Here is a 25,324-nt window from a genome sequence, read left to right as displayed (position 1 = left end):
GAGGCCAACCCCGAGCTGGGAGATGCCTTTCTTTTTTCTTTTGAAGCTCTGGAAAAGAGGAGAGAGGAAAGATCACAGGCTGTTGGGATATTCCCAGCAAGCCACTCTGCGCAGTACTTTTCCTTCAACCCAGAATACAAAGTTCTTTGTTGCCTGCACTCCTTTGGTGCTTGCAAAGTACAGTCAGCCACCCACAGTCTTTAGTGCAGAGATCTCCTGGCTTTGGTTTGAAATTTGAGGAGAGGACACAGCCTACCCTCAGGACAACCATTATCCCACCTACAGTGACTAAAGTCACTCCATCGCTGGAGCTTGAGATATAAAATGGTCTTTTTGACCCAACCTCTACTCAGACCATCTGCTGTTTCCTGGGGATTTTTTTCCTAGATGGCCGTTTTCTCAGCCCACAGGACTTCCCCTTTTCTATTTTTAAGCTTCCTCCTCCATTCTGTGCACCACACAGACCACACTGTGTGGCACAAACCCTCCTTCCCTCTCTTCCCTCCTCTTTCCCATGCTCCAAAACAGAAATAATTTCAGAAAACAATCCCCAAAATGCACTTGTCAATTCAAGAACCCCCCAGATATATTTTCCACCCGTTTAGGTCTACCAGGGGGATAATGAAGATGGGAAGAAGAGTCAGGAGTACCGAAAGAAGGCAGTGCTGAAGAGAGGAAGGCAGAAAGGAATGAATACTACACTGCTCTGTCTAAACTGCACTGAAATTCCACATATCCCCTTTGGGCTTTTAACTCTTCATCTCTTCCTACATCTCTTTCTTCTCATTCAATATCATGCAGAAATTGGAAGCTAAGGAAGGAATCCTCCAAAGTGACGGTGACTCAGGTTCGTCACAGAGGAGGAGAAAAACAAGACGCAGTGAGAGGGACAAGAATCAGATTGATCACTGCTCTGATTCCAAGGTCTGTTTTGAGGAGTGAAAGTGTTGGCCCTCAGCGCTGGAGAAGGGATGGGGGTGAGACTCATCTGGAGGTGGCAGTCCTGAATTGGCAAAGAGCAACGATGACCACCATGAAGATGATGAAGATGACTCCCAGGCTCCCCTCAGACATCCCTTGTGCCTGCTGGGTTAGCAGTTCACCTTCCCAAGGTCAAAAACAAGGGAGTTCACAACAACAGCTTGGCCAAAAACGGATGTGTAGCCAAACTCTCTCATGAAAACAATAGAGCGGTGTGTCAGCAAAGCACTGCCAGAGTTTGGGCATACCAAGCACAGCACAGAAAGTCAAGAATGTGCTTTCTGTTAGTCCTTTCCAGCATCCCTTCCATCTGTCCTATCGACTGCAGCACTCAGCTCAGCGCCATCAGCAAAGTGCTGAGGCTGCACTCCATGCCATCATCTCTGTCAGTGAGAGAGGTGGTGAAGAGCAGCGCTCCCAGGAGGGACCTCTGGGGGTCACGACTTAACACTACCTAGACTGGACATGGAGCCGTTGAGCACAGCCCTCTGGCTGCGACTTCCAAACCAATTCCTTCTCTCCAGGACAGCCCAATCCTCACATCCATCTCTCTCCCATTTTGAGATGAGGGTGTGGTGTGAAATCTTGTCAAGGACACTGTGGAAGCCCGGGTAGATGACATCAGTTGCCTTTGGATGACATCAATTACCCTCAAATGCTCATCTCTAACATCTCTTCCTTAACCACTATACATTCATTACAACCGGTTGAGAATCCCAAAGCCAACCAATCCACCCCAAAATCCAGCCACCGTTTATGAAGGACAACACATTTTTCTGATTTATGTCAATAATCCCACCACATCTGCTGTGGGATGCCACAATCTGTACCAATCCAACACAACAGACCACGGGTGTTCCTCGAAGTACATCTTAGTCCTTAGCATCTGACAAATGCCTGTGTGGGTGTCACTGTGTCCCCAAAGGTCCCTGCTGCTGTCCCCAGTGGGGATGGTGGAGGAATGCACAGTGGGGACAGAGTGTGGTGCCCAAAATATGCGGTGACAGCTACCTGGATGTGTTGGGGATCACATGTGATATTCCGTGTGGGACACCCCATTGGAGCCACGTGTGCTGTGTTTGGCACCCCATGTTGGGCACAGTGGCAGGCCACGTTCAGGAAGTGCTTTGTGGACAGTTTGTGAGAGCTGACAGGTGACAGCCTGTGTGGGGCGCTGTAAAGGAGATGTGTGCACTGTCATCTGCGTGCCACAATTGTCATATGGGGAGGTGACATCATGGCAGTTCTATCCCAAAATGAGAACTGACAGCAGCTCTCCGGCCACTTCCTTTCCCCACTGCAGCCTCGCTGTCCCCAAGCTGCTCCTGCCTCATGGCACCAATGGCACTGGCCCTCATCCTGGGTGAGTGACAATGGGGACGTGGTGCCACGGCGTTTGGTGGCCCTGTGTGGAACCAGAACCGTGTTCCTTGCAGGTTGGTGGCTGGTGGCAGCGTGCAGGGCACAGCAGGGTGAGTATGGGGACAGGGGGAGAATGGGGAGAGAGGGAGGGGAGTGTGGTCAGGGGGCCATCAGAGGGGCATAGGAGGGTGTGCAGGGACAAGGCTGACTGCTGTCCCCTGTCCTAGTGCCCCGACCCTCCTTGTCGCTGCACCCCAGCCAGGGGGTGTCCCTGGGGGACACTGTCACCCTGTGGTGACATCTGCCCTGTCTGGCTGCACAGGTTGAGCTCTACAAGGAAGGCCGTTGGGGACTTGAAAAGCAGGAGGACATAGACATGGTACAGGACATGGCTGAGTTCCCCTTGGTTAGTGTAAAGAAGGAAGATGCAGTGAAACATCTGTGTCAGTACTGGTTGTTGGAGCCACCAGGGGCATCGGAGTAGAGCGATGCCGTGGAGCTGGTGGTGACAGGTGAGGGCACTGGGGAAAGCAGATGGCCCTGGGCTGTCCCCACAGGGCTGTGTTCTATTGCTGTTACCTCTGTGCACTCAGATCACAGTTATCCCCCACCTGGCAGTTCCCTGAGTCCCATGGAGTGTGTGGAAATGTGGGCTAATGTCACCATCCAGTGCTGCAACCATGAATATGGGGGTACGATCTTCCTGCACAAGGATGAGCTCAGCCCCTGTCCAGCACAAGGACCAGAATCGTGGGGGCACAGCCACATTCACTCTTTTTGCAGTTACACCAGCTGACATGGGCAACTATAGGTGTCCCTATCTTGTAACCACCTCCTAGCTCCTGTCCTCTCCCCCTGGGGCCAACATGTCACTGGAGGTGACACCAGCACCTGCAGCCCCAGGTAGTTCTGGGCCTCCCATTTCGGTGTCTCTGATGCCACCCGTTGCTGGCAGAGTCTCTGCATCCCATCCTCGTGGAGGTGATGTCCGGGGATGAGGACATGCACACTGCTGGACCCCACAGGTGATGAGAGGAGGTCCCATGGGAACCTGGTGGTGGCAGTGGTGAGGGGCTGCGCTGCTGCCCTCGTCTTTGGCCTGGGCCTCTACTTTGTCCTCGATGTCCGCCACCTCTGGATACAAAGAGATGACAGCCCTGGTTGGGAAGACAGCTGAATCACTTCGACACTCGATAGAGCAGCTTTAGATCACACACAAGTATGCTCTGTTTCCTCTTGCACAGTTCATATACCCCCCCAATCTCCCTCCCATACCTTTCAATCCCTATACCTCCCTCCAGCTGTGTCCTTCCTCATCTTCCATCCTGTATAGGTGGATCAATCCCCTTTACTTTCCCCTGCCTTCACTTCCATGCACTACTGACCCCCTCGTGCTCTTTGGTGCCTTCAATAACCCCCATCCCGCTCCCCTCCCCATTTTGATACAGATACAGCCCCTCCCCCAGGAAGGCTGAGTCCATTCACTTCCAGGACAATATCTGAGTCAGGGAATCCATAAGCACAACCTGCCCCCTTGGAGACTCCCCCAAAACACCACTGTTAACTCCAAACCCTGTCCCTATGGACCCCAAGAGACTCCCAGCCTCATACATCTTACTCTGTCTTTATGTTCATCCCCAAATCCAGCCCATGGGAAACCCAAAATCTACAGTCCAGATGTAATCCTCCAGCCCCACTGGTGCTCTTCCAGCCCTAAAATCACCCAGACCCTATAGGCAACCCCAGATCTGAGCAAATAGCACCCAAGTACTCTGCAGCAAGCTCAAAGTCTCAGGGAATCACCAAGCTTCCTGGAAAGGCCCCAGATCCCATGGGCATCCCAAGCAATAGTGGAACCCCCGTAGCCATGCATAGAGACCCCATGCACTTCACAATGACACCAAATACCTAAATGCTCAATTCTTACCCCACGATCCTTACTTGTACTCCTCAAATCTCTTGACACACACTGCAGAAGGGACTGCAAATCCTTCCCAAGTTGGAGCACTGGTCAGAGAGCGGTGGGCAGTTGTGTTGAGCATCACTGATTTAGTAAGCATAGAAATGCTTTTACCACTACGGTTATTTCTCTCTTCCTTTTTGGTCTGAGTAAATAGTTTTTATCTCAGCCTATGAGTTTTGTCTTTCTTTGAATCCCTCCCCAACCCATAAAGAGGGGGCTTGGTGACAGAAGGGCTGTGTGTTGCTGAGCTGCTGCCGGGTCCGGCTCTGCCAGGAAGAACGATTCCTCTCCTGCATGTACAAGCACCAGGTACAGAACACGGCAGAGTTCTCCTTTGTTAGCACAAGTAAGGAACATGCGGGGACATATCGGTGCCAGTACCAGGTGTCAGAGGAATGGGGGGCATGGCAGAAGAGTGACCCCGTGGAGCTGGTGCTGACAGGTGAGAGTGTTGGGGACAATGGGTGGGCCTGGTCGATGCCCACAAGGTTATGTCTCATTGCTGTCCCTTCTTTGCGCACAGATTACAACTCACCCCCAGCCAGCATTTCCCTGAGCCGGGAGGGATGCGTGGAGATGGGGACCAACGTCACCCTGTGTGTGGAGACAAGGACCAATGTCACCATCCAATGTAGGAACAAGGATAATGGGACCTCCCTCCTCCTGCACAAGGATGGTTGCTCAGCCCCTGTCCAGCGCCAGGATCCTGATGGTGCTGGCACGGCCTCCTTCCTCCTCTTTGGAGTGACCCTGGCAGACTCTGGCACCTACAGGTGCTCCTCTCACAGCAGGAACTTTCCCTTTGTGTCCTCACCCCTTGGGGGCAGCGTGACGCTGGAGGTGACTCCCACACCCACACCCCCAGGTAGGTTCAAGCCTCCTTATTTTGTTGCCCCCAGTGTCACCCATGGGTGGCAGTCATCACATCCCATCCCTCTGCAGGTGATGCTGGGGATGAAGACACCCAAATACCTGCATCCCACAGTGCTGAGTTGGTGTCCCATGGGAACCTGGTGCTGGCGGTGGTGAGGGGCTGCGCTGCTGCCCTCATCTTTGGCCTCGGCATCTTCTTTGTCATCAATGCCCGCAGGCACTGGATACAGAGATGTGAGGCCTGGTGGGGAAAGTCTTAGATGGTTTTGATGTCCTACAGAACTTCCCAGTTGTCCCCTTCCTCCTCTTCCCTTCTCCTGTAGAATGCACCAGGTGTGCCATTCGATCCACTACAGGTTGCCTATCGATTCTCCCAAGTGTCCCCTGCTCCCCTTCCATCACCTATAAATGCCCCCACATATCCCTCTATTTCCCCTTCCAGCCCTCATACATTACCCCAGTCATCTTGTGCACGGATGTCCATCCCTTACTGATCCCCTAGAAATTCATTCAAGTATCTCCTGACTCCCCTGCCATTCCCTCTATGTCCCCACATGCCCTACAAGCATCACTTCCCTTTCACCCTCCATAACCCCAACCCTCTTCCCCTCCTGTATTCACACAGGGGCTGACACAAACATCCCCGAGGCCATGCACTTTCAGGTAAGGGAAACCTAAAGGTGAGGGATCCTAAATCCCAACCTGCCCCTTGGACACCCCATCCTCCAATTGCACCCTCCTCCTCATACAGCTTACTCTACACTAATGCGCAGCCCCAGATCCTCACCATGGGGAAGCACAAATCTGCATTGTGGAGAGCTCCCGAGGCCCCAGATCAAAGTTTTTTTGGAGGACTATTTTTTGGAGACCCTAGGCATCTCCCAGCCCTAATCAACCCCCTGACAGTGTGAGCAGCCCCAAACCATGTAGTGGGACCCCACAAACCCTCACAAAGGATCTCCCTTTTTGAGAGTTTTGGACCAATGACACCCCAAATCAAAGCCCCCCAAGGTCCCAAACACACCAACTACAATCACCACTCACACTTAGCACAGAGCTGTCCCTCCTCACTTCCATACAGAGGAGCCATTCTCCACTGTCTCCAAGTGACCCCTGGTGACAGTGAGGGACTGATCTGTGCCAACCAGGAGATGCCGCCTCATGGGGGGACCCACCACTCCACAGCCCCCAGTTACCAATGCTAACGTGAGTGCTGGCAGACCGTACCAAGGCCTCCCTCCAGCGTGTCTCATTTTTGGGATGCACAGTGTGGGAGAGAACCCAATTCAATGTTTTGAGCTCCCTCTCAATGATTCCCAGATCTCACCTCATCTAGCACCCTCAAGTCCTTGCCAGATCCCCCAAGTGCTTCCCAATCACACCAAACCCCTAAATCACAGAATCACAGAATTGCCAGGGTTGGAAGGGACCTCAAGGATCATGAATCTCCAACCCCCCTGCCACATGCAGGGCCACCACCATTCCACCTAATGCTAGACCAGACTGCCCAGGGCCCCATCCAATCTGGCTTTGAACACCTCCAGGGACGGGGCATCCACAACCTCCCTGGGCAGCCTGTTCCAGTACCTCACCACTCTCTCCGTAAAGAATTTCCCCCTGACATCCAACCTATATCTCCCTTCCCTCAGCTTAAAACCATTTCCCCTTGTCCTGCTGTCACTCACCCTTTCAAAGAGTTGATTCCCCTCCTCTTTGTAGGCTCCCTTTATGTACTGAAAGGCTGCAATGAGGTCACCCCGCAGCCTTCTTTTCTCCAGGCTGAACAAGCCCAGCTCCCTCAGCCTGTCCTCATAGGGGAGGTGCTCCAGTCCCCTGATCATCTTTGTGGCCCTCCTCTGGACCCTCTCCAACAGCTCCCTGTCTTTCTTGTACTGGGGGCTCCAGACCTGGACGCAGTATTCCAGATGGGGCCTCACAAGAGCAGAGTAGAGGGGAACAATCACCTCTCTGTCCCTGCTGGCCACCCCTCTTCTGATGGAGCCCAGGATCCCATTTGCCTTCCGAGCCGCAAGGGCACACTGCTGGCTCATGTTAAGTTTTTCGTCTACCAAGACCCCCAGGTCCTTCTCCACAGGGCTGCTCTCAAGGACCTCTCCTTCCAGTCTGTAGGGATGCCTGGGATTCCTCCGGCCCAAGTGCAGAACTCTGCACTTTGCAGTGTTGAACCTCATCAGGTTCACCCGGGCCCACCTTTCTAGCCTCTCGAGGTCCCTCTGAATGGCATCCCGTCCTTCAACTGTGTCAACCACACCACTCAGCTTGGTGTCGTCAGCAAACTTGCTGAGGGTGCACTCAATTCCGTCATCAATGTCATTGATAAAGATGTTAAAGAGCACCGGTCCCAAGACAGATCCCTGGGGGACGCCGCTCGTTACCAGCCTCCACCTGGACATAGAGCCATTGATGATCACCCTCTGTCTGCGGCCTTTCAACCAGTTTCTTATCCATCGAGTGGTCCACCCATCAAATCCACATCCCTCCAGTTTGGAGAGAAGGATGTGGTGGGGGACCATGTCAAAGGCCTTGCTCAAGTCCAGGTAAATGACATCGGTCGCCTTTCCCTTGTCCACCGATGCCGTCACTCCATCATAAAAGGCCACCAGATTGGTCAAGCATGACCTTCCTCTGGTGAAGCCGTGCTGGCTGTCACGGATCACACGCCCTTTCCTCATGTGATCAAGCATGTCATCCAGGATGATCTGTTCCATGATCTTCCCAGGCACAGAGGTGAGACTCACCGGCCTGTAGTTCCCAGGGTCCTCCTTGCTCCCTTTCTTGTAAATGGGAGTGACGTGACCCTTCCTCCAGTCATCCGGGACCACACCAGACAGCCACGACTTCTCAAATATGATGGAGAGCGGCTCGGCAACCACCTCAGCCAGCTCCTTCAGAACCCTACTAAATGCTCATCTCTAACCACAGCCTCCTTTCCTTGCCATCCAATCCTTCAGCACCCTTTCATAGTATGGGTGGAGATCCCGACAGCTGTGAGCAGAGCGTGTTCCAACACAACTGCTCTCAGCGGTACAGCAGCCTCAGAGCTGCTGCTCACAGCGCTCAGCTGTTCCTTCACTCGGTGCCATCCATCACAGCTCTCAGGGCTGTTCCCTTCACTGCGCTGGCGCTGCTTCTCGCCTCTGAGGGCTGCCCTGCAATTCTGGATGCTTCTGCCCGTTTGTCTGCAGCGTGTGCTCGTGTGACAGCGGCCATGGATGCCATGTGCTCCTTGTGCTCAGCAGTGCCATCACTCTGGCACTGCAGGACCCTCACCGCGGGAACTCCTCACACGGGCACTCTCTGCTCCACAGGAGTGCCAAGTGTTGATGGACATTTTTAAATCCCTCCATCAAACACTGGCTGATCCAACCCCTGCCACAGGCCCTGTGGTTAGCCCAGATTCTCAGCCAGGTCATAGCACAGAATCCCACAGGCATGGGGTTGGAAGTGACCTCTGGAGTTCACCAAATCCAACCTCTCTGCTCAACTTGTTTCCCTGCTGTTGGTTGCACAGGAAAGCATCTGGGTGGGTTTTAATTACCTGCAGAGAAAGAGAACCCACCACCTCTCTGTGCAGCCTGTTTCAGTGCTCTGTCTCCCACACAGTATAGCAGTTCTTCCTCATGATTTGATGCAACTTCCTGAGCTCCAGTTTGTGCCCACTGCCCCTCGTCCAGTCACTGCACACCACTCAAGAGAGCCCAACCCAATGGTGCAGAATGGCAGCACGGAGCTCTGGTGTGTCAGCCACTCCTCCCAGCTTTGTGCCACCTGCAAACCTGCTGAGGGTGGACTCCATCCCTTTGTCCAGGTCACTGATGGAGATGTTGAACAGCACCAGATCCAGCACCCACCCCTGGCGAACACCACGAGTCACAGCCACCAAGCGCACCCTGCGCTGCTGATGGAGCCCAAAGCCATGGACTCAATGTACTCCACCAACACTTCACAGGGATGACCAAGGGACCACGGAAATGCTGTGTGTGTATGTGTACTGAAACACAGGATAGGAGATGGTGGTTAATTAGGCTGCATGGGAAACAGTGGGACCTGAGCCTGATGTAAGCTGTATGGAACATGGCGGGGTATTGTCCTGGTTTCAGCTGGGATAAAGCTGATTTGCTTCCTTGTGTCCTGTGAGTTTTGGCTTCAGAAAACCAATGCTGATGGCACAGAGGTGGTTCAGCTGATGCTGAGCAGTGCTGCACAGAGCTGAGAGTGGTTCCGTTTCTCAACTTCTTGCCTTGTGCTGCCAGCGAGGGGCTGAGGGGCACCAGGAGCTGAGAGGGGACCGAACCAGGACAGCTGACCTGCAGTGCCAAAGGCATCTCCCACACCATATGGCATCGGGTGAGAAATGGAACTCTGAGGAGAGCTGCATGGGGTGAGCGGGTGCAGCTCGGGGATGGGTTGGGAATCAATGAGTAGAGGTGAACAGTTGTGTTTTGCAAATATACTCCATAGATGTACACACAGATGTACTGCTTGTGTAACGCCTTGCCTTTGTGTATCTGTGTGTGAGATCATGTCTGTAAACCTGTGTGTGACCACAGCAATGCACAAGTGTGTCCTTAGAAGGTACGCACCGCATTGGTGTAACACGTGTGCTCCTTCTCTGCCAAAACTCTTACTCCTTACTGCCAAAACATTTCCTTAGAATTGATCCATGTCTGTGCCACACGTGTGCTCCACTGTGCCTGTGTGCCCATAGCACATCCTATGCCTGCGTGGTGCCACTGCATCCCCAAAGATCCCTGCTACTGCCCCCAGTGGGGATGGTGGAGGAAAGCACAGTGGGGACGGAGTGTGGTACCTGAAGTGCGTAGGGACAGCCAGCTGGAAGTGTTGGGGACCACATGTGACATTCCATGGGGGACACCCCTTTGGAGCCATGTCCTGTGTTTGGGATTCCATGGGGGGAAAAGTGCAGGACCACGTGCTGGCAGAACTCTGTGTGTGACACCCAAGCCCGGACAAACTGCAAAGGACAAACCAGCGGGGACTATTTGCACAGCTCCATGTGTACAACATTTCTGGGGACCCCAACGTGCCACTTCCCATTTGAGCTATGATTGCCACATCAGTTGGCAACATCACACCATCCTGTCCAAAAGAGGAACTGGCAGCAGCCCAACGCCACTCCCTGTCCCCACTGCAGTCTCACTGTCTCCAAGCTGCTCCTGCCTCATGACACCAATGGCACTGGCCCTCATTCTCGGTGTGTGACAATGGGGATGTGATGCCAAGGGGGTTGGAGGCCCTGTATGGAACCAGAACCGTGTCCCTTGCAGGTTGGTGGCTGGTGGCAGCGAGCAGAGCACAGCATTGTGAGTATGGAGATGGGGGGAGCATGGGGAGAGAGGGAGGGGAGCATTGTCAGGGTGCCAGCAGAGGTACACAGGGGGGTGTGCAGGGACAAGGCTGACTGCTGTCCCCTGTCCTAGTGCCCCGACCCTCCCTGTCACTGCACCCCAGCCAGGGGGTGTCCCTGGGGGAAAATGTCACCCTAAGGTGCCACCTGCCCCAGCTGGCTGCCTGGGTCTGGCTGTACCAGGAAGGGCATCAAACATACCGCAATTACAAGTACAAGAAGCAGGACACTGCAGACTTCTCCTTCTTGAACACAAATCGGGAGCACGCAGGTAGATATTTTTGTCAGTACCAGGAGTCTTGGTCAGCAGTGGATTCAGAGAAGAGTGATCCTGTGGAGCTGGTGCTGACAGGTGAGGGCACTGGGGACAGCAGATGGTTCTGCTTGCTCACAAAAGGACCGTGTCCCACTGCTGTCCCTTCCCTCATGCAGATCGCAGTTTCCCCCCACCCAGCATTTCCCTGAGCCCTGAGGAATGTGTGGAGATGGGGACCAATGTCACCATCCAGTGCTGGAACAAGGACTATGGGGCCGCCTTCCTTCTGCACAAGGATGGGTGCTCAGCCCCCACCCAACGCCAGGACCCCGATGTGGTGGGCACAGCCACCTTCACCATCTTTGGGGTGACCCCAGCTGACAGTGGCACCTATAGGTGCTCCTACCGCCCCTGGGGTCACCCCTTTCTGTCCTCACCCCTTGGGAATAATGTGACTCTGGAGGTGACACCCACACCTTCAACCCCAGGTGAGTATCAACCCCATTTTGGTATTCCAGGTTCCACCCATGAGTGGCTGTGTCACCTCCTGTCCCTATGGAGGTTGTGGTTGAGGTTGTGATAACCCAAACACCCGGACCCCACAGGTGCTGCAGACAGTTCCCATGGGAAGCTGGTGGTGGCAGTCGTTGGGGGCTGCACAGCTGCCTTTCTCTTCATCCTCGTCCTTGCCATCTTCTTCCTCCTTGCTGGCTGCAGACGTCAGATACAGAGAGATGAGTGCCCTGGAGGGGAAGGGTTTAAACGTCTTTATTTCTCAGTAGATGCCCTCAAACGCTCCTCAGTCAATTCCCTTCTTCCCCTCCTGCCCCCCCCTCACCCCTTCCCGGGTCATAGCCCCACCACATTCCTCTCCTTGTTTTGATGCAGCTGCCACTGCCGAAAAGCATGAGGACATGGAGTTCCAGGTAAGTGTCTGGATCAGGGGACCCCAAACCCCAGTTTGCCCCTTGGAACACCTCCTGATCCCGTTTACAACCCCAAACCCTGTCACCATGGGGACCCCAGGGGATCCAGGGGAGCCTCATATGGATTGCCTTCGTGTTAAGCACACCACCCAGACCCAGACCATGAGGAACTCCAAATCCGCATCGTGGAAATGAATACCCCTCAGACCCTATGGGCCACTTTCACACTTGTAGGAAAAAACCCAAACATCACTCAGGCAGTGTCCCATTAACTCTAAACCCCAGGTTGACACTCTGCCTTCCCACTGTGTCCCCAGGTGCCTTCCAGTGACAGCGAGGGTCTGACCTACATGGAGCTGCAAGCTGTGACCCCCAGCACTCCGCCCCTCAACCCCCCCGCTGACCCCCAGCCCTCTGTTATCTACGCCGAGGTAGCAGTTGGGAGGCATCACTGATGCCTCCATACGTGTGCACAAACACGTGTGTGTTGCGTGCACACATGTACTGCCAGCGTGCACAGTGCAGGTGTGTTGTGTGTGCTTACCGTCACGTGTGCACTGCATGCATGTATCACTGCATGTGTTCCTGTGTGTCACATGTGTTCACCGTCACATGTGCACAACAGTTACACCCAGATGTGCACTCCGTGATTAACTCCATTCCTTGGTGTCTGCAGCATCACGCGTGTACACCAGTAGATGTGCACAGTGCTGCACATGGGTGTCCTTAGCATGTTTTCTGAGACCGGTAAAGAATGCCTGAGGTGAGCAACAAGACTTTGTGGACAGTTTTTCATTCCAAAGCAGTGCTCTGAAGAGAAGCTCTCAGGAAATGGACGTGTATTCCTGCTCTGAGCCTTGGCTGACTCCATCGCAGTATCTGTCCCTGCTGGCTGGGAGAGGTGTGACTCAGGAGACAGAGAGAGATTCACCTCCCTCCAAACCCCCTGAGAGGGACGGTGCACATGTGCTCCCTGTGCCTGCACTCTCCAGGCCCTCCCTGTGTCCGTGTGTCCTTACCATGTGCCCCACGTCAGCGCCACGTCTGTCCCTACAGCACACACACGTCCCCTTCCTGTGTGCGCATCTCCAGCTCCACATCCCAAACCAGCACCCCGCCCACAGTGAAGTTGGGACAGAATTCCCATTTCTGGAGGGTTTTATTCCACTTTCCTGGTTGAGAATTCTGATTCTGAAGTGTTAGATTCTGCTTCATGATAGAGGATTCCTATTTCTGGAAGGTTTTACCCTTCCTCTACCTCTGAAGGTCGTCATTCCTTCTTTTGGGGATATTTCTCAATTCTGGAGAGTTTCAACCAACCTTTGGTGGAAGATTTACCATTTCCAAATATTTTTACCCTCATTTCTGGTAGAATTATCCTTGTGGATTGTCCTTTGTGAAAGGTTTTATCGTGCGTTTGAGAGAGGATTCCCACTTCTGGATGGTTTTCTCCTGTTCTCCTGGAAGGAGATTCCCAGTCTGGAATATTTTATCCAGCCTTTTAGGACAGGATCCCTATTTCTACGAAGATCTGTGCTACTTTTTGGGGAGGATTTCTTCTTCTGCAGTTTTATAGTTATGCTTCTGGAGGGCTTAATTCTCAATTTGAAGGCCAATTCCTGCTTCTGGGGGTTTTTATCCTGGATTTGGTGTTAAAAATACCCATTCTAGAATATTTTTGCCTGCCTTTTGTGGTACAATTCCCATTAGTGGAGTATTTTGTCCGTCCTTTGGGGCCAGGATTCCCATTGCTGGAAGGTTTTACCTTTCTTTTATTCCATTCCAGCAAAAGCAGCTCTTGGGCACAAGGTTTTGCTGACAGTGATGTTGCAAATCCTTTGATAATTTCACAGCACCCAGCACTGACATCAGGGCTGAAGGACAGTGACACAGCTGTGAGGTCAGGCCAAACATGCCTGCTGTTTTGTTTTTAATGACCACCAAGGTTATCTATCTGTCAGGACACAGCTTCACTGATGCTCACACTGGTCTGAGGGTTTAAGTAGCAGAGTTTGGGTTGGGTTTGCTTATTTTTGGTGATGGGGGAAAATGCATTTTGGTTCAGAAAAGGACAGAGGGGGTGTGGTGTTTGTCAGCAAATGGGGGAAAAGAGGAAGTTGGTGTGTGGGAACAGCAGTGAGGGGAAGGGCAGGGGAGCTGACTTCTCCCTTTTGGTAATGAAATGGGAAATGTTGGAGATTTTGTGAGCTCGATGGGGTGTTTAAAAGCTGGATGGAGGTTTTTGGGACCAGATGGAGATTTGGGGTGTGCAGTGAGATTTTGGAGGTGAAGAAAGATTTTGTGCCTGGAAGGTGACTTTGGGGTCTGGATGGATATTTGGGGATGCATGGATGGATGTTGTGGAGCTGGATAGAGAATTTTGGAGTGAATGGAGATTTCTGTGCGGCTGGAAATTTCTGGGGGGATAGAGATTATGGGAAGTGGATGGAGATTTTGTGGGTGGATGGGACATTTGGGGGCTGGATGTAGATAATGGGGTGGTGAGGGTATTTTGGAGCTGGACAGTGTTTAGGGACTGGATGGAGACTTCTTGAGAGTGACTGAAGATTTGACTGCTGACTAGGAGGCTCCTCTGCATTCAGTTCTTGAGCTTCTATTCACGTCCTTCTGCTTATATCTGCTCAAGTGTTGAGAAAGGCTGTTCTGAAAATGTAGAAAGGCTTTTGTCATCATTCACTGACTGCTCCTAGAGGGATGGGGGAGACAATGAGAGAGAAATAATCTGGAACTCAGAGGTTGAGAGAAAAAACATTTTAATAGGACAGTCAAGGAAGAGAGATGTAACAGTGATGGTAATGGTCTATGAGGGAATCTGTAGGAGATGTACGTTGGACAGAATGGGAGTCAGGGGGCTTGGAGGTGATCTATATGGGAGGATTGAATTGGGACAGATGTGGGGATCCCACAGCGCTGCTGATGGGTGTGGGTTGGATTCGTTAGGATTTGTTTGTATGAAAGCGTGCAAAGGGATTTGAAGGCAAAAAAAGGGTACTGTTGTTAGAGATGAGCATTTGGAGATTTGGTGGGATTGGGAAGCATTTGGGGGCACTGGTGGGGACTTGAAGGTGTTGGGTTTGAAAAGATCTGAGAATCACTGAGAGGGGAAGAGAGGATCAGGGAGCCCAAAATAGGGAATGTGGGTCACTCCCAAACAGCGCACCCCAAAGATGAGATGCTTAGTGGAGAGGCATTAAAGGGGTCTTCCAGCACCCACATCAGCATCCAGACTCTCACCTCTCTGTATCCAGAGGCTGCGGGCATCGATGACAAAGAAGATGCCAAGGGCAAAAACGAGGACAGCAGCACAGCCCCTCACCACTGCAATCACCAGGTTCCCATGGGACACCAACTCAGCACCTGAGGGTTGAAGGTATTTGGGTGCCTTCATCCTCAGCATCACCGCGATGGGGAAGGGATGTGATGATACTGCCACCTGTGGGTGACACTGGGGGCACCCAAATGGGGGCTGGTACCTAGCTGGGGGTGCAGGTGTGGGTGCCACCTCCAGTCTCACGCTGTCCCCAAGAGGTGAGGACACAAAGAGGTAGGCTTGGGGTGGTAGGAGCACCAGCTTGAATCTCCCCTGCTTTAGCTTGACACCATTCCCTCTGGTCCTATCACTAATGACATGAGAGAAGAGGCCAACCCCCAGCTCACTACAACCTCCCTTCGGGAAGTTATAGAGAGCAATGAGGTCTCACCTGAGACTCCTCTTCTCCAGGATAAACAATCCCAGCTCCTTCAGCCTTTCCTCATATGGCCTGTGTTCCACACCCCTCACCAGCTTTGTTGCCCTCCTCTGAACACGTTCCAGGGCCTCGATGTCTTTCTTCCAGTGAGGGGCCCAGAACTGGCCACAGTACTCAAGGTGCGGCCTCACCAGAGCTGAGTACAGGGGAACCATCACCTTTCTACTCCTGCTGGCAGCACTTTCTGATGCAAGCCAGGATGCCATTGGCCTTCTTGGACACCTGGGCACACTGTTGGCTCATGTTCAGTCGAGCACAACCAACACCCCCAGGTCCATTTCCTCTATGCAGTCCTCCAGCCACTCCGCCCCAAGCCTGTAGCGTCGCCTGGGGTTGTTGTAGCCGAAGTGCAGGACCTGGCATTTGGTCTTGTTGAACCTCATCCCGTTGGCCTCAGCCCAGCCCTCCAGCCTGTCCAGATCCCTCTGTATGGTCTCGCCCCTACCAGGCAGATCCACACTTCCAGCCAATTTGGTGTCATCTGCGAATTTACTGAGGGTGCACTCAATGCCCTCATCCAGGTCATCAAGAAAGATCTGGAAGAGGACAGGCCCCAGCACCGACCCCTGGGGAACACCACTCGTGACCGGTCGCCAGCTGGATTTAGCTCCATTCACCACCACTCTCTGGGCCCGGCCCTCCAGCCAGCTCCTTACCCAGCCAAGAGTGTACCTGTCCAAGCCATGGACTGCCAGCTTCTGCAGGAGAATACTGTGGGAGACAGTGTCATAGGCCTCGCTGAAGTCTAGATAGACCACATCAACAGCCTTTCTGATTTCACCTCTACACATCCTAAGGACTTCCTTGTATTCATTCTGAGTTGCCTGTCCCTCTTTCCACAGGAGGTAGATTCTCTTTTTCTCCCGGAGCCTCAAGAATAGCTCCCGATTCATCCACGCCGGTCTTCTTCCCCATTGGCTCATTTTGCAGCTCAGGGGGACAGCCTGCTCCTGCACCCTTAAGACTTCCTTCTTGAAGAGCAACCGGCTCTCTTGGACCCCTTTACTCGCTAAGACTGAATGCCAGGGGACTCCCCCTATTAGTCTCTTGAACACTTCAAAGTCCGCCCTCCGGAAGCCCAAGGTAGCAGTTTTACTATTCCCCCTCCAGCCTCCACCATGAATTTAGAAATCTATCACTTCATGGTCACTCTGTCCAAGACAGCCTCCGACCTCCACATCTCCCACCAGACCTTCCCTGTTTGTGAACAGCAGGTCTAGTGGGGCAGTTCCTCTCGTGGGCTCTCTGACCAGCTGCATCAGGAAGTTATCCTCTCTGCATTCCAGAAACCTCCTAGACTGCTTCTTCTGTGCTGTGCTGTACTCCCAGCATATGTCAGGGAAGTTGAAGTCCCCCATGAGCACAAGGGCTGGCGACCATGCAGCTCGTGCCAGCTGCTTATAGAATAGCTCGTCTGTCTCTTCATCCTGGTTTGGAAGTTTGTAACAGACGCCCACCAGGATGTCTGCCTTGTCAGCCCTTCCTCTGATCTTTACCCATAGGGATTCAACGTTATCGTCCCCAGTCACAATCTCAGTAGCATAAAAGCAATCCCCAATGCAGAGAGCCACACTGCCACCCCTCCTTCCTTGCCTATCCTTCCTGAAGAGTCTGTAGCCATCCATTGCAGCGCTCCAGTCATGGGAGCAATCCCACCACGTTTCCATTATGGCAACTAGGTCATCGTTTGCCTGCTGCACAATGGCTTCCAACTCTTCTTGCTTGCTGCCCATGCTGCGTGCATTGGTGTAGATGCACCTCAGCTGAACCCCTCGCCTCTCACCTAATCCCAATACCACTTCCCCAGGCTGATCTCTAGTAGGCCTGGCTTTATCCCCTGCCCCCTTCCTATCTAGTTTAAAGCCCTCTCTGCGAGTCCCGCCAGCTCCTGGGCAAGTATCCATTTTCCTTTGGAGACAGGCAATTCCCATCAGCACACCTCAGTCCAAGTGCCGAGTAGACCGCCCCGTGATCAAAGAATCCAAAATTTTTGTGCTTGCACCTCAGCAAATGCTCTCAGCCATGCATTTATAAGATGGCTTTTCCTGGTCATCTCAGTGTTTCTCCCTGCCACCAAGGGAATACTGGCAAACACTACTTGTATGCCCGCTCCACCAACTAACTTCCCCAGTCTCCTAAAATCATTTTTTATAATCCTCAGGCTTCTATCAGCGATCCCATCGCTGCCGGCCTGAACTATCAATAAAGGGTAATAATCAGAGGGGCGGATAAGGCTGGGGAGTTTTCTGGAAATATCCCTGAGCCGGCCCGCAGGAAGGCAGCACACCTCCCTGTGGGTAGGGTCAGGCCGACATATTGGACCCTCTGTTCCTCTCAGAAGAGAGTCGCCTACAACTAGCACCCTCCTTTCTTTCTTGGAGGAGGCAGTCTTCAAACGTGGAGCTGACCGCCTCACCTTGGGCAAGCTTGGCGGCAGTGCTCCCACGTCATCATCACTCACCACTCCCTCTGGTTTCAGGGCTTCATACCTGTTACAGAGAGGGACCAGGGAACCGAGGGAGGTCGGGATGGGGGTTGCCTGCGACGCTGGGCTGAGACCTGCTGCCATTCCTCCTCTCCTCTCAAGCTGTCTCTCCCTGTTTGACTATGGAGAGAGAGAGGGTCCATTACTCCCTCAGTCTGGGAAGTGCAATCTCTGCGCCTTTCTCGCACAGAGTCACTCCACCAGTCAATCTCCCGCTCGCACTCTCTGATGGTCCGCAGTCTACCTACCTCCTCCCTCAGCTCCACCACCAGGTTGAGCAGCTCGGCCAGAGCCGTGCACACATGCCCCAGTTGTGGTGTCCCACACAGGATGTCACCCCCTCCATATCTCACGCTGACCCCAAAGGCCTGCCAGTTGGAAGCCCTCTCAGGGAAACAAGCCAGCTCCTGGTCTGAGATCCGCTTCTCCCTTTCAGACAGTTGGGATCCACCTGCAGCCATCAGCACAGCACAGAGTACAGCGCCCTCTGGTCAGAAAAAGAAGAAACAAAACTTCTGCTGTGGCACCAACCATTCAGCCACGTATTTATCAGATGTGTTTCCCTGACCTCTCAGTATCCTTCACAGCTACTGAGCGGACAGACGAGAACGCCACATGTGCTCCCACTCCATCCAGTGAGCAACCCAGTGCCTTTGCAGGGCCCTCAAGCTTCTCTCAGTGACTTCATCACTGCCAGCTTGAGCCATCAGTGAGGGAGAACAACCAGAGGGGTGAACCAGAGCAGGGAGTCTCCTGCTGATGTCCTGAGCTGGCAACAAGGAAGGCAGCACACTTTCCCTACAGGTAGTGACTGGCCGATGAGTCAGAGCCTTTTTTCCCATCAGAAGGAGTCCCCTGTGACAGACACCTTTCTTTCCTTCTGTCTGAAGGCAGTCTGGAGGTGTGCAGCTGACTGCCTTGCCCTAGGCAAGGACCTGAGTGCAGGCTCAGGCACTCCCTCCTGTGGAAGACCTGCATGGATGAGTTTTGGGGTGGGCACTCGCCCGGGAACCTGCATTCTTTTTGGGAAGAACTTTCAGCCTCCTGGAGACCACGGCCAGATGTGTTGTCTGGGAGACAGCTGATGGGTGAACTGATCTCTGGAGTGTAGAGGGATGCTCTTTCCTCCTGCTCAGCCCTGCACATAGGGGGCACTGGGGATATTGGAGACACTGGAGGAACTGGGGACATTGCTGGATATTGAGGGCATTGCAGACATGGGGGCACTGAAGCAATTGGGGGCACTGGGCATAAAGCAAAGTTGGGTCAATAGTCCACACTGACCCCAACCCCAGTGGACATTGGGGAAAACATTAAGTCACACTCAGGGTTCTGCATTGACCACACTGATCTATGTGACCTCATTGACCCCACTGACCACATCCACGGGTCTTTATTGACTCTAACTCAGTAGGACAACCCAGCAGCGACCAAGTGTTGGTTGACCCACAAACACTGGACACATCCACGGAACCACTCTTACCACAAAGACAATGCACCCGTCCCCATTTCTGACCTCCCACCCCATTAAACCCACTCCAATCACAACAACCTCATTTACCCCAGCACCTCCTCCTGGTTGGGGCTCACTCTCCCCCACTCCCCCCCTCACTCCCCCACCCACACCAACCCCAAAACCCATGGATTGTGCCCCAAACAGCCCCCACCACCCCTCTGACCGCCCTCCGCACAGCACTGGAGGAGAAATAGAAGATGAAGGGGTCGAGCGCGGGGCTGAGGGTGGTGAGGAGCACAGCGTAGGTCCTCCACGTGGGGCTGCGCTGCTGCACAAAGCCCACCACATGCGAGAGGTTGTAGGGACCAAAGCAGATGACAAAGTTGACCATGGTGGCCACGGCCAGCCCCACAGTGCGGTACTTCTTCTGCAGTGGGATGTGGGGTCGAGTGAGGAGGGCACGGATGATGTGGACATAGCAGAACATGGTGATGGCAAAGGGGAGGAGGAAGAGGACGAGGAAGAGTACAAGGCGCAGCGGGAGAACAAAGCGCAGCTGGGTTGGGGAGAAGTCATCGTAGCAGTGGTAGACCATGTGGGGTTGAGTCTCAGAGGCATTCTGAGAGTTCCATGATGTGGTGGTGGGGATGTGGGGAGTTTTTGGGGTTGTGCAGGCAGAGAATTGGAGGGTGGAGATGTTGCGGTTGGCCTTGGAGCTGGAGATCCTGTAGATGTTGAGACTGGGGACCTTGGAGCCACTGGGAGTGATGTCAGCAGTAGAAGTACTGTTGACATTGGTGTCAATGCCGTTAGGTTTGGTTAACTCAAATCCCCCAAGGTCAGACCGACTGGTCCCGGAACAATGGGAGTTGTCCGTCTTCAGCCCAACGTGGTCAACGTGATTGGGGATGTCCATCACCGATCCCCAGGTCTTTTTCCCATTGAAGCCTAAACCACCTTCCCCATCAGCCTCAGAGCCATTGACCCCAAATTCTCTTTGATGCTCTGCTACAAAGACGAAGGAACAAAGGGACAATGCCATCACCCAAAGGACGGCGCTGGCGGACATCGTCCGCCATAACCTCCGGCCCCGGTTGTAGCGGTGTGGGAACACGACCCCAAAGTAGCGCTCCACACTGAGGGCAGCTATAAAGAGAGTGCTGAGGTAGATGCTGGAGTAGAAGCAGAAGTTTGCAATGGGGCAGAGCACTCTGGGGAAGGGCCACGCCATCATGGCTGCCTCTTCGGCCATCTTGAATGGGAGGAAGAGGAGGACAAGGAGGTCGGCGGTGGTGAGGTGGAGGAGGAGGAGGTCGGCAGCGGTGAGGTGGGGATGAGGACGGTGGCATCGGATTTTGATGAGGAGGGTGAGGAGGGTGAAGATGTTGGCAGGAAAACCCACAGCGAAGGTCAGCACGTGGATGGCTAAGACGAGCATGGCGAGAGGAAGGCTGTGGGACAAAGGGCACAGAGCTGTAGGGCAGGCTATGGGGTCATACTGGAATGGGACAAGATATCAAACTGGGACTATAGGAGGGATACAAGGGATGATACCAGAGCTATGGGTTGGAGTATGGAGTCCGTGGGCTATGAGGCAAGGATATGGGGCACAGATCAGACCGTGGGGTGATTTGTCAATTTCTGGGGATATGGGACTGGAAATGAGGATATGGGGTTGGATGTGGAGCTATGGGGCATGATATGGGGCAAGAGGGAGAGGTATGGGGCTGTGAAATGTGATATGGGGCTGTGGGAAGGTATATATGGTCCTCGTAGTCCCAAAGACATGAGTATGAGTGCAGCAGGAGGAAGGTTCCAGGGCTCTGGGACATAAAGCTATGGAGCAGGATATGGATCTATGGGGCAGGACAGGGGATAAGATTTCCTGTTATGGGTCAGGATATGGGATTATGGGCAGCATATGGGCTCGTAGCATTCCCAAAGCGATGAGGATGAGAATGGAGGAAGGGAAGGCTGTGTGGCTGTGGGGCACAGAGCCATGAGGCTGAATATGGAATCACGGGGCTGTGGGGCAGGAACATGGGCTGATGTGGTTATGGGGTACAATGTGGTGTCATGGGGTTATGAGGTGAGGCCCCACAGCTTCCTCCACACCCATAGGAGAGTGCTGCCCCCATATGGATTTCATATGGTTGATTAATGCATTTCCTGCTCAGGGTGAGGAGAAGAGGAGGGGCAGGGCACTGAGCCTCTCCATATGAAAACCCACAACTGACCCCAAATCCCACAGCTCTCCCAGAACTCCCCACACCTCATAACTCACCAAAACCACATCTCACAGAATCACAGAATCACAGAATCACTAAGGTTGGAAAAGACCTATAGATCATCCAGTCCAACCATCCACCTATCACCAATGGTTCTTGCTAAACCATATCCCTCAACACAACATCCAAACGTTCCTTGAACACCTCCAGGGAAGGGGATTCCACCACCTCCCTGGGCAGCCCATTCCAGTGCCTGACCACCCTTTCAGAGAAGTAGTATTTCCTAATATCCAGCCTGAATCTTCCCTGGCGCAGCTTGAAACCATTCCCTCTAGTCCTATCACTGGTTATACGGGAGAAGAGGCCGACCCCCAGCTCGCTACAGCCTCCTTACAGGTAGTTATAGAGAGCAATAAGGTCTCTGCTGAGCCTCCTCCTCTCCAGACTGAACGCTCCCAGCTCCCTCAGCCGCTCCTCATAAGGCCTGTGCTCCAGACCCCTCACCAGCTTTGTTGCCCTTCTTTGAACACGCTCCAGGGCCTCAATGTCTTTCTTGCAGTGAGGGGCCCAGAACTGGGCACAGTACTCAGGGTGTGGCCTCACCAGAGCTGAGTACAGGGGAACAATTACTTCCCTACTCCTGCTGGTCACATTACTTCTGATACAAGCCAGGATGCCATTGGCCTTCTTGGCCATCTGGGCACACTGCTGGCTCATGTTTAGCCGAGCGTCAACCAACACCCCCAGGTCCATTTCCTCTACACAGTCTTCTAGTCACTCCGCCCCAAGCCTGTAGCGTTGCTTGGGGTTGCTGTGGCCAAAGTGCAGGACCCGGCATTTGGTCTTATTAAAGCTCATCCCGTTGGCTTCAGCCCAGCCCTCCAGCCTGTCCAGATCCCTCTGTAGGGCCTCACTACCCCCAGGCAGATCCACACTTCCAGCCAACTTGGTGTCATCTGCAAACTTACTGAGGGTGCACTCAATGCCCTCATCCAGGTCATCAAGAAATATCTTGAAGAGGACAGGCCCCAGCACCAACCCCTGGGGAACACCGCTCGTGACCGGTCGCCAGCTGGATTTAGCTCCATTGACCACCACTCTCTGAGCCCAGCGCTCCAGCCAGTTCCTTACCCAGCCAAGAGTGTACCTGTCCAAGCCTCGGGCTGCCAGCTTCTGCAGGAGAATACTGTGGGAGACAGTGTCAAAGGCCTTGCTGAAGTCTAGGTAGACCACATCAACAGCCTGTCCCTCATCCACCAGGCGGGTCACTAGATCATAGAAGGAGATCAGGTTGGTCAAGCAGGACCTACCCTTCGGGAACCCATGCTGGCTAGGCCTGATCCCCCGGTTGTCCCGCACTTGCCGCGTGATCTCCCTCAAGACAATCTCTTCCATAACCTTCCCTGGCACCGAGGTCAGGCTAACAGGCCTGTAGTTCCCCGGGTCCTCCTTACAGCCCTTCTTGTAGATGGGAGTCACACTGGCAAGCCTCCAGTCTTCTGGTACTTCACCCGTCAACAAGGAGCGCTGATAGATGATGGAAAGCGGCTCGGCTCTCACCTCCGCCAGTTCCCTCAGCACTCTGGGGTGAATCTCATCCGGCCCCATGGACTTGTGGCAGTCCAGTTGCAGTAGCAGGTCTCTGACTGTTTCCTTCTGAATCGTGGGTGGTTTAGTCTGCTCCCCAGCCGAGACTACCAGGTCAAAAAGTGGAGTATCCTGAGGATACTCAGGATAACCTTTAAAGACAGACATAAAGAAGGCATTCAGGACCTCTGCCTTTTCCTTATTGTCAGTAGTCACATTCCCAGCCTCATCCAGTAAGGAATGGAGATTCTCCTTAGTCCTCCTCTTACTGTTGATATATTTGTAAAAGGATTTCTTGTTTCTTTTTATCCCAGCGGCCAGGTTGAGTTCGAGCTGGGCTTTTGCCTTTCTGATTTTCTCCCTGCACATCTTAACAACTTCTCTGTACTCTTTCTGAGTCACCCGTCCCTTCTTCCACAGGAGGTAGATTCTCTTTTTCTCCCGGAGCCTCGAGAATAGTTCCCTATTCATCCATGCCGGTCTCCTTCCCCGCCAGCTCATCTTGTAGCTCAAGGGGACAGCCCGCTCCTGCGCCTGTAAGACTACCTTCCTGAAGAGCAACCAGTTGTCTTGGACCTCTTTACCCTCTAAGACTGAATCCCAGAGGACTCCCCCTACTAGTCTTCTAAACAATTCAAAGTCCGCCCTCCAGAAGTCCAAGGTAACAGTTTTGCTGTTCTTCCTCCTGGCTCCACCAAGAATCGAGAACTCTACCATCTCATGGTCACTCTGTCCAAGACAGCCCCCGACCTCCACGTCTCCCACCAGACCTTCTCTGTTTGTGAACAGCTGTTGTGAACAGCAGGTCTAGCGGGGCAGCTCCTCTCGTAGGCTCTCTCACCAGCTGCATCAGAAAGTTATCCATACTCCATACACTCCAGAAACCTCCTAGACTGCTTCTTCTGCGCTGCGTTGAATTCCCAGCATATGTCAGGGAAGTTGAAGCCCCCCATGAGGACAAGGGCTGGCGATCTCGCAGCTTCTGCCAGCTGCTCATAGAACACCTCATCTGTCTCTTCATCCTGGTTTGGAGGTCTATAGCAGACGCCCACCAGGATATCTGCCTTGTCAGCCCTTCCCCTGATCTTTACCCATAGGGATTCAACGTTATCATCCCCAGCCACAAGCTCAGTAACATCAAAGCACTCTCTAACATACAGAGCCACACCACCACCCCTTCTTCCTTGCCTATCCTTCCTGAAGAGCTTGTAGCCATGCATTGCAGCACTCCAGTCATGGGAGCAGTCCCACCATGTTTCCGTAATGGCAACTAGGTCATAGCTTGCCTGCCGCACCGTGGCTTCCAACTCTTCTTGTTTGTTGCCCATGCTGCGTGCATTGGTGTAGATGTACTTCAGCCGAGCCCCTCGCCTCGTCCCTAATCCCAGTGCCGCTCCCCCAGGCTCATCTCTAGCAGGCCTGGTTTTATCCCCTACCCGCTTCCTATCTAGTTTAAAGCCCTCTCTACAAGTCCTGCCAGCTCTTGGGCAAGGATCTGTTTCCCACTTTGAGACAGGTGAGACCCATCAGCCGACCCCAGGCCAGGTGCCGAGTAGACCGCGCCATGATCAAAGAACCCAAAATTCTTGCTTTTGCACCAGCCTTTCAGCCACATGTTTACAAGGTGTGTTCTTCTGGTCGTCTCAGAATCCTTCCCTGCCACTGTAGGAATACAGGCAAATACTACCTGTACGCCTGCTCCTTCAACTAACCTCCCCAGTCTCCTGAAGTCATTTTTCGTAGTCCTCAGGCTTCCGTCAGTGACCTCATCACTGCCAGCCTGGACTATCAATAAGGGATAATAATCAGAGGAGCGGATCAAACTAGGAAGTTTCCTAGAAATATCCCTGACCCGGGCCCCAGGGAGGCAGCACACCTCCCTGCGGGTGGGGGCAGGCCGACATATTGGGCCTTCAGTTCCTCCTAGAAGGGAGTCTCCTATGACTATTACCCTCCTTTCTTTTCTGGAGGAGGCAGTCTTTAAGCGTGCAGCTGGACGCCTCTCCAAAACCCTCCCTGTACTCCACAAATCCATGTCCTGCCCCATA

The 25,324-nt window shown here is 53.3% G+C and overlaps 3 protein-coding genes across 3 annotated transcripts; 2 read left to right on the top strand and 1 right to left on the bottom strand.

Annotated features, from left to right (window-relative positions):
• The first annotated feature begins 4,555 nt into the window (after window positions 1-4,555).
• Window positions 4,556-9,632, top strand: LOC149914160 (platelet glycoprotein VI-like). The gene is made up of 5 exons (XM_090127861.1): window positions 4,556-4,748; window positions 4,830-5,171; window positions 5,249-5,413; window positions 5,805-5,842; window positions 9,009-9,632. Exons 1-5 carry the CDS (start codon window positions 4,601-4,603, stop codon window positions 9,153-9,155), a joined length of 840 nt encoding a protein of 279 aa, XP_089983987.1. The 5' UTR covers window positions 4,556-4,600; the 3' UTR covers window positions 9,156-9,632.
• A 340-nt stretch (window positions 9,633-9,972) lies between these two features.
• On the top strand, window positions 9,973-13,366 carry LOC116240341 (osteoclast-associated immunoglobulin-like receptor). The gene is made up of 5 exons (XM_090127529.1): window positions 9,973-10,006; window positions 10,642-10,920; window positions 11,001-11,312; window positions 11,430-11,700; window positions 12,040-13,366. Exons 1-5 carry the CDS (start codon window positions 9,973-9,975, stop codon window positions 12,203-12,205), a joined length of 1,062 nt encoding a protein of 353 aa, XP_089983655.1. The 3' UTR covers window positions 12,206-13,366.
• Window positions 13,367-17,677: 4,311 nt separating this feature from the next.
• Window positions 17,678-21,164, bottom strand: LOC149914159 (G protein-coupled receptor 42-like). The gene is made up of 4 exons (XM_090127528.1): window positions 19,630-21,164; window positions 18,254-18,456; window positions 17,937-18,125; window positions 17,678-17,716 (listed from the first exon to the last, which is right to left on the bottom strand). The coding sequence occupies exons 1-4, from the start codon at window positions 20,897-20,899 to the stop codon at window positions 17,678-17,680; spliced, it is 1,701 nt and encodes a 566-aa protein (XP_089983654.1). The 5' UTR covers window positions 20,900-21,164.
• Between the last annotated feature and the right edge of the window lie 4,160 nt (window positions 21,165-25,324).

This window comes from Phasianus colchicus, chromosome 31, assembly GCF_987193195.1.
Source record: "Phasianus colchicus chromosome 31, bPhaCol1.hap1.1, whole genome shotgun sequence".
In the NCBI taxonomy this organism is placed as follows: domain Eukaryota; kingdom Metazoa; phylum Chordata; class Aves; order Galliformes; family Phasianidae; genus Phasianus; species Phasianus colchicus.
Note: the sequence above shows the minus strand (reverse complement) of the source record. Positions and strands in the feature narration are given on the sequence as shown.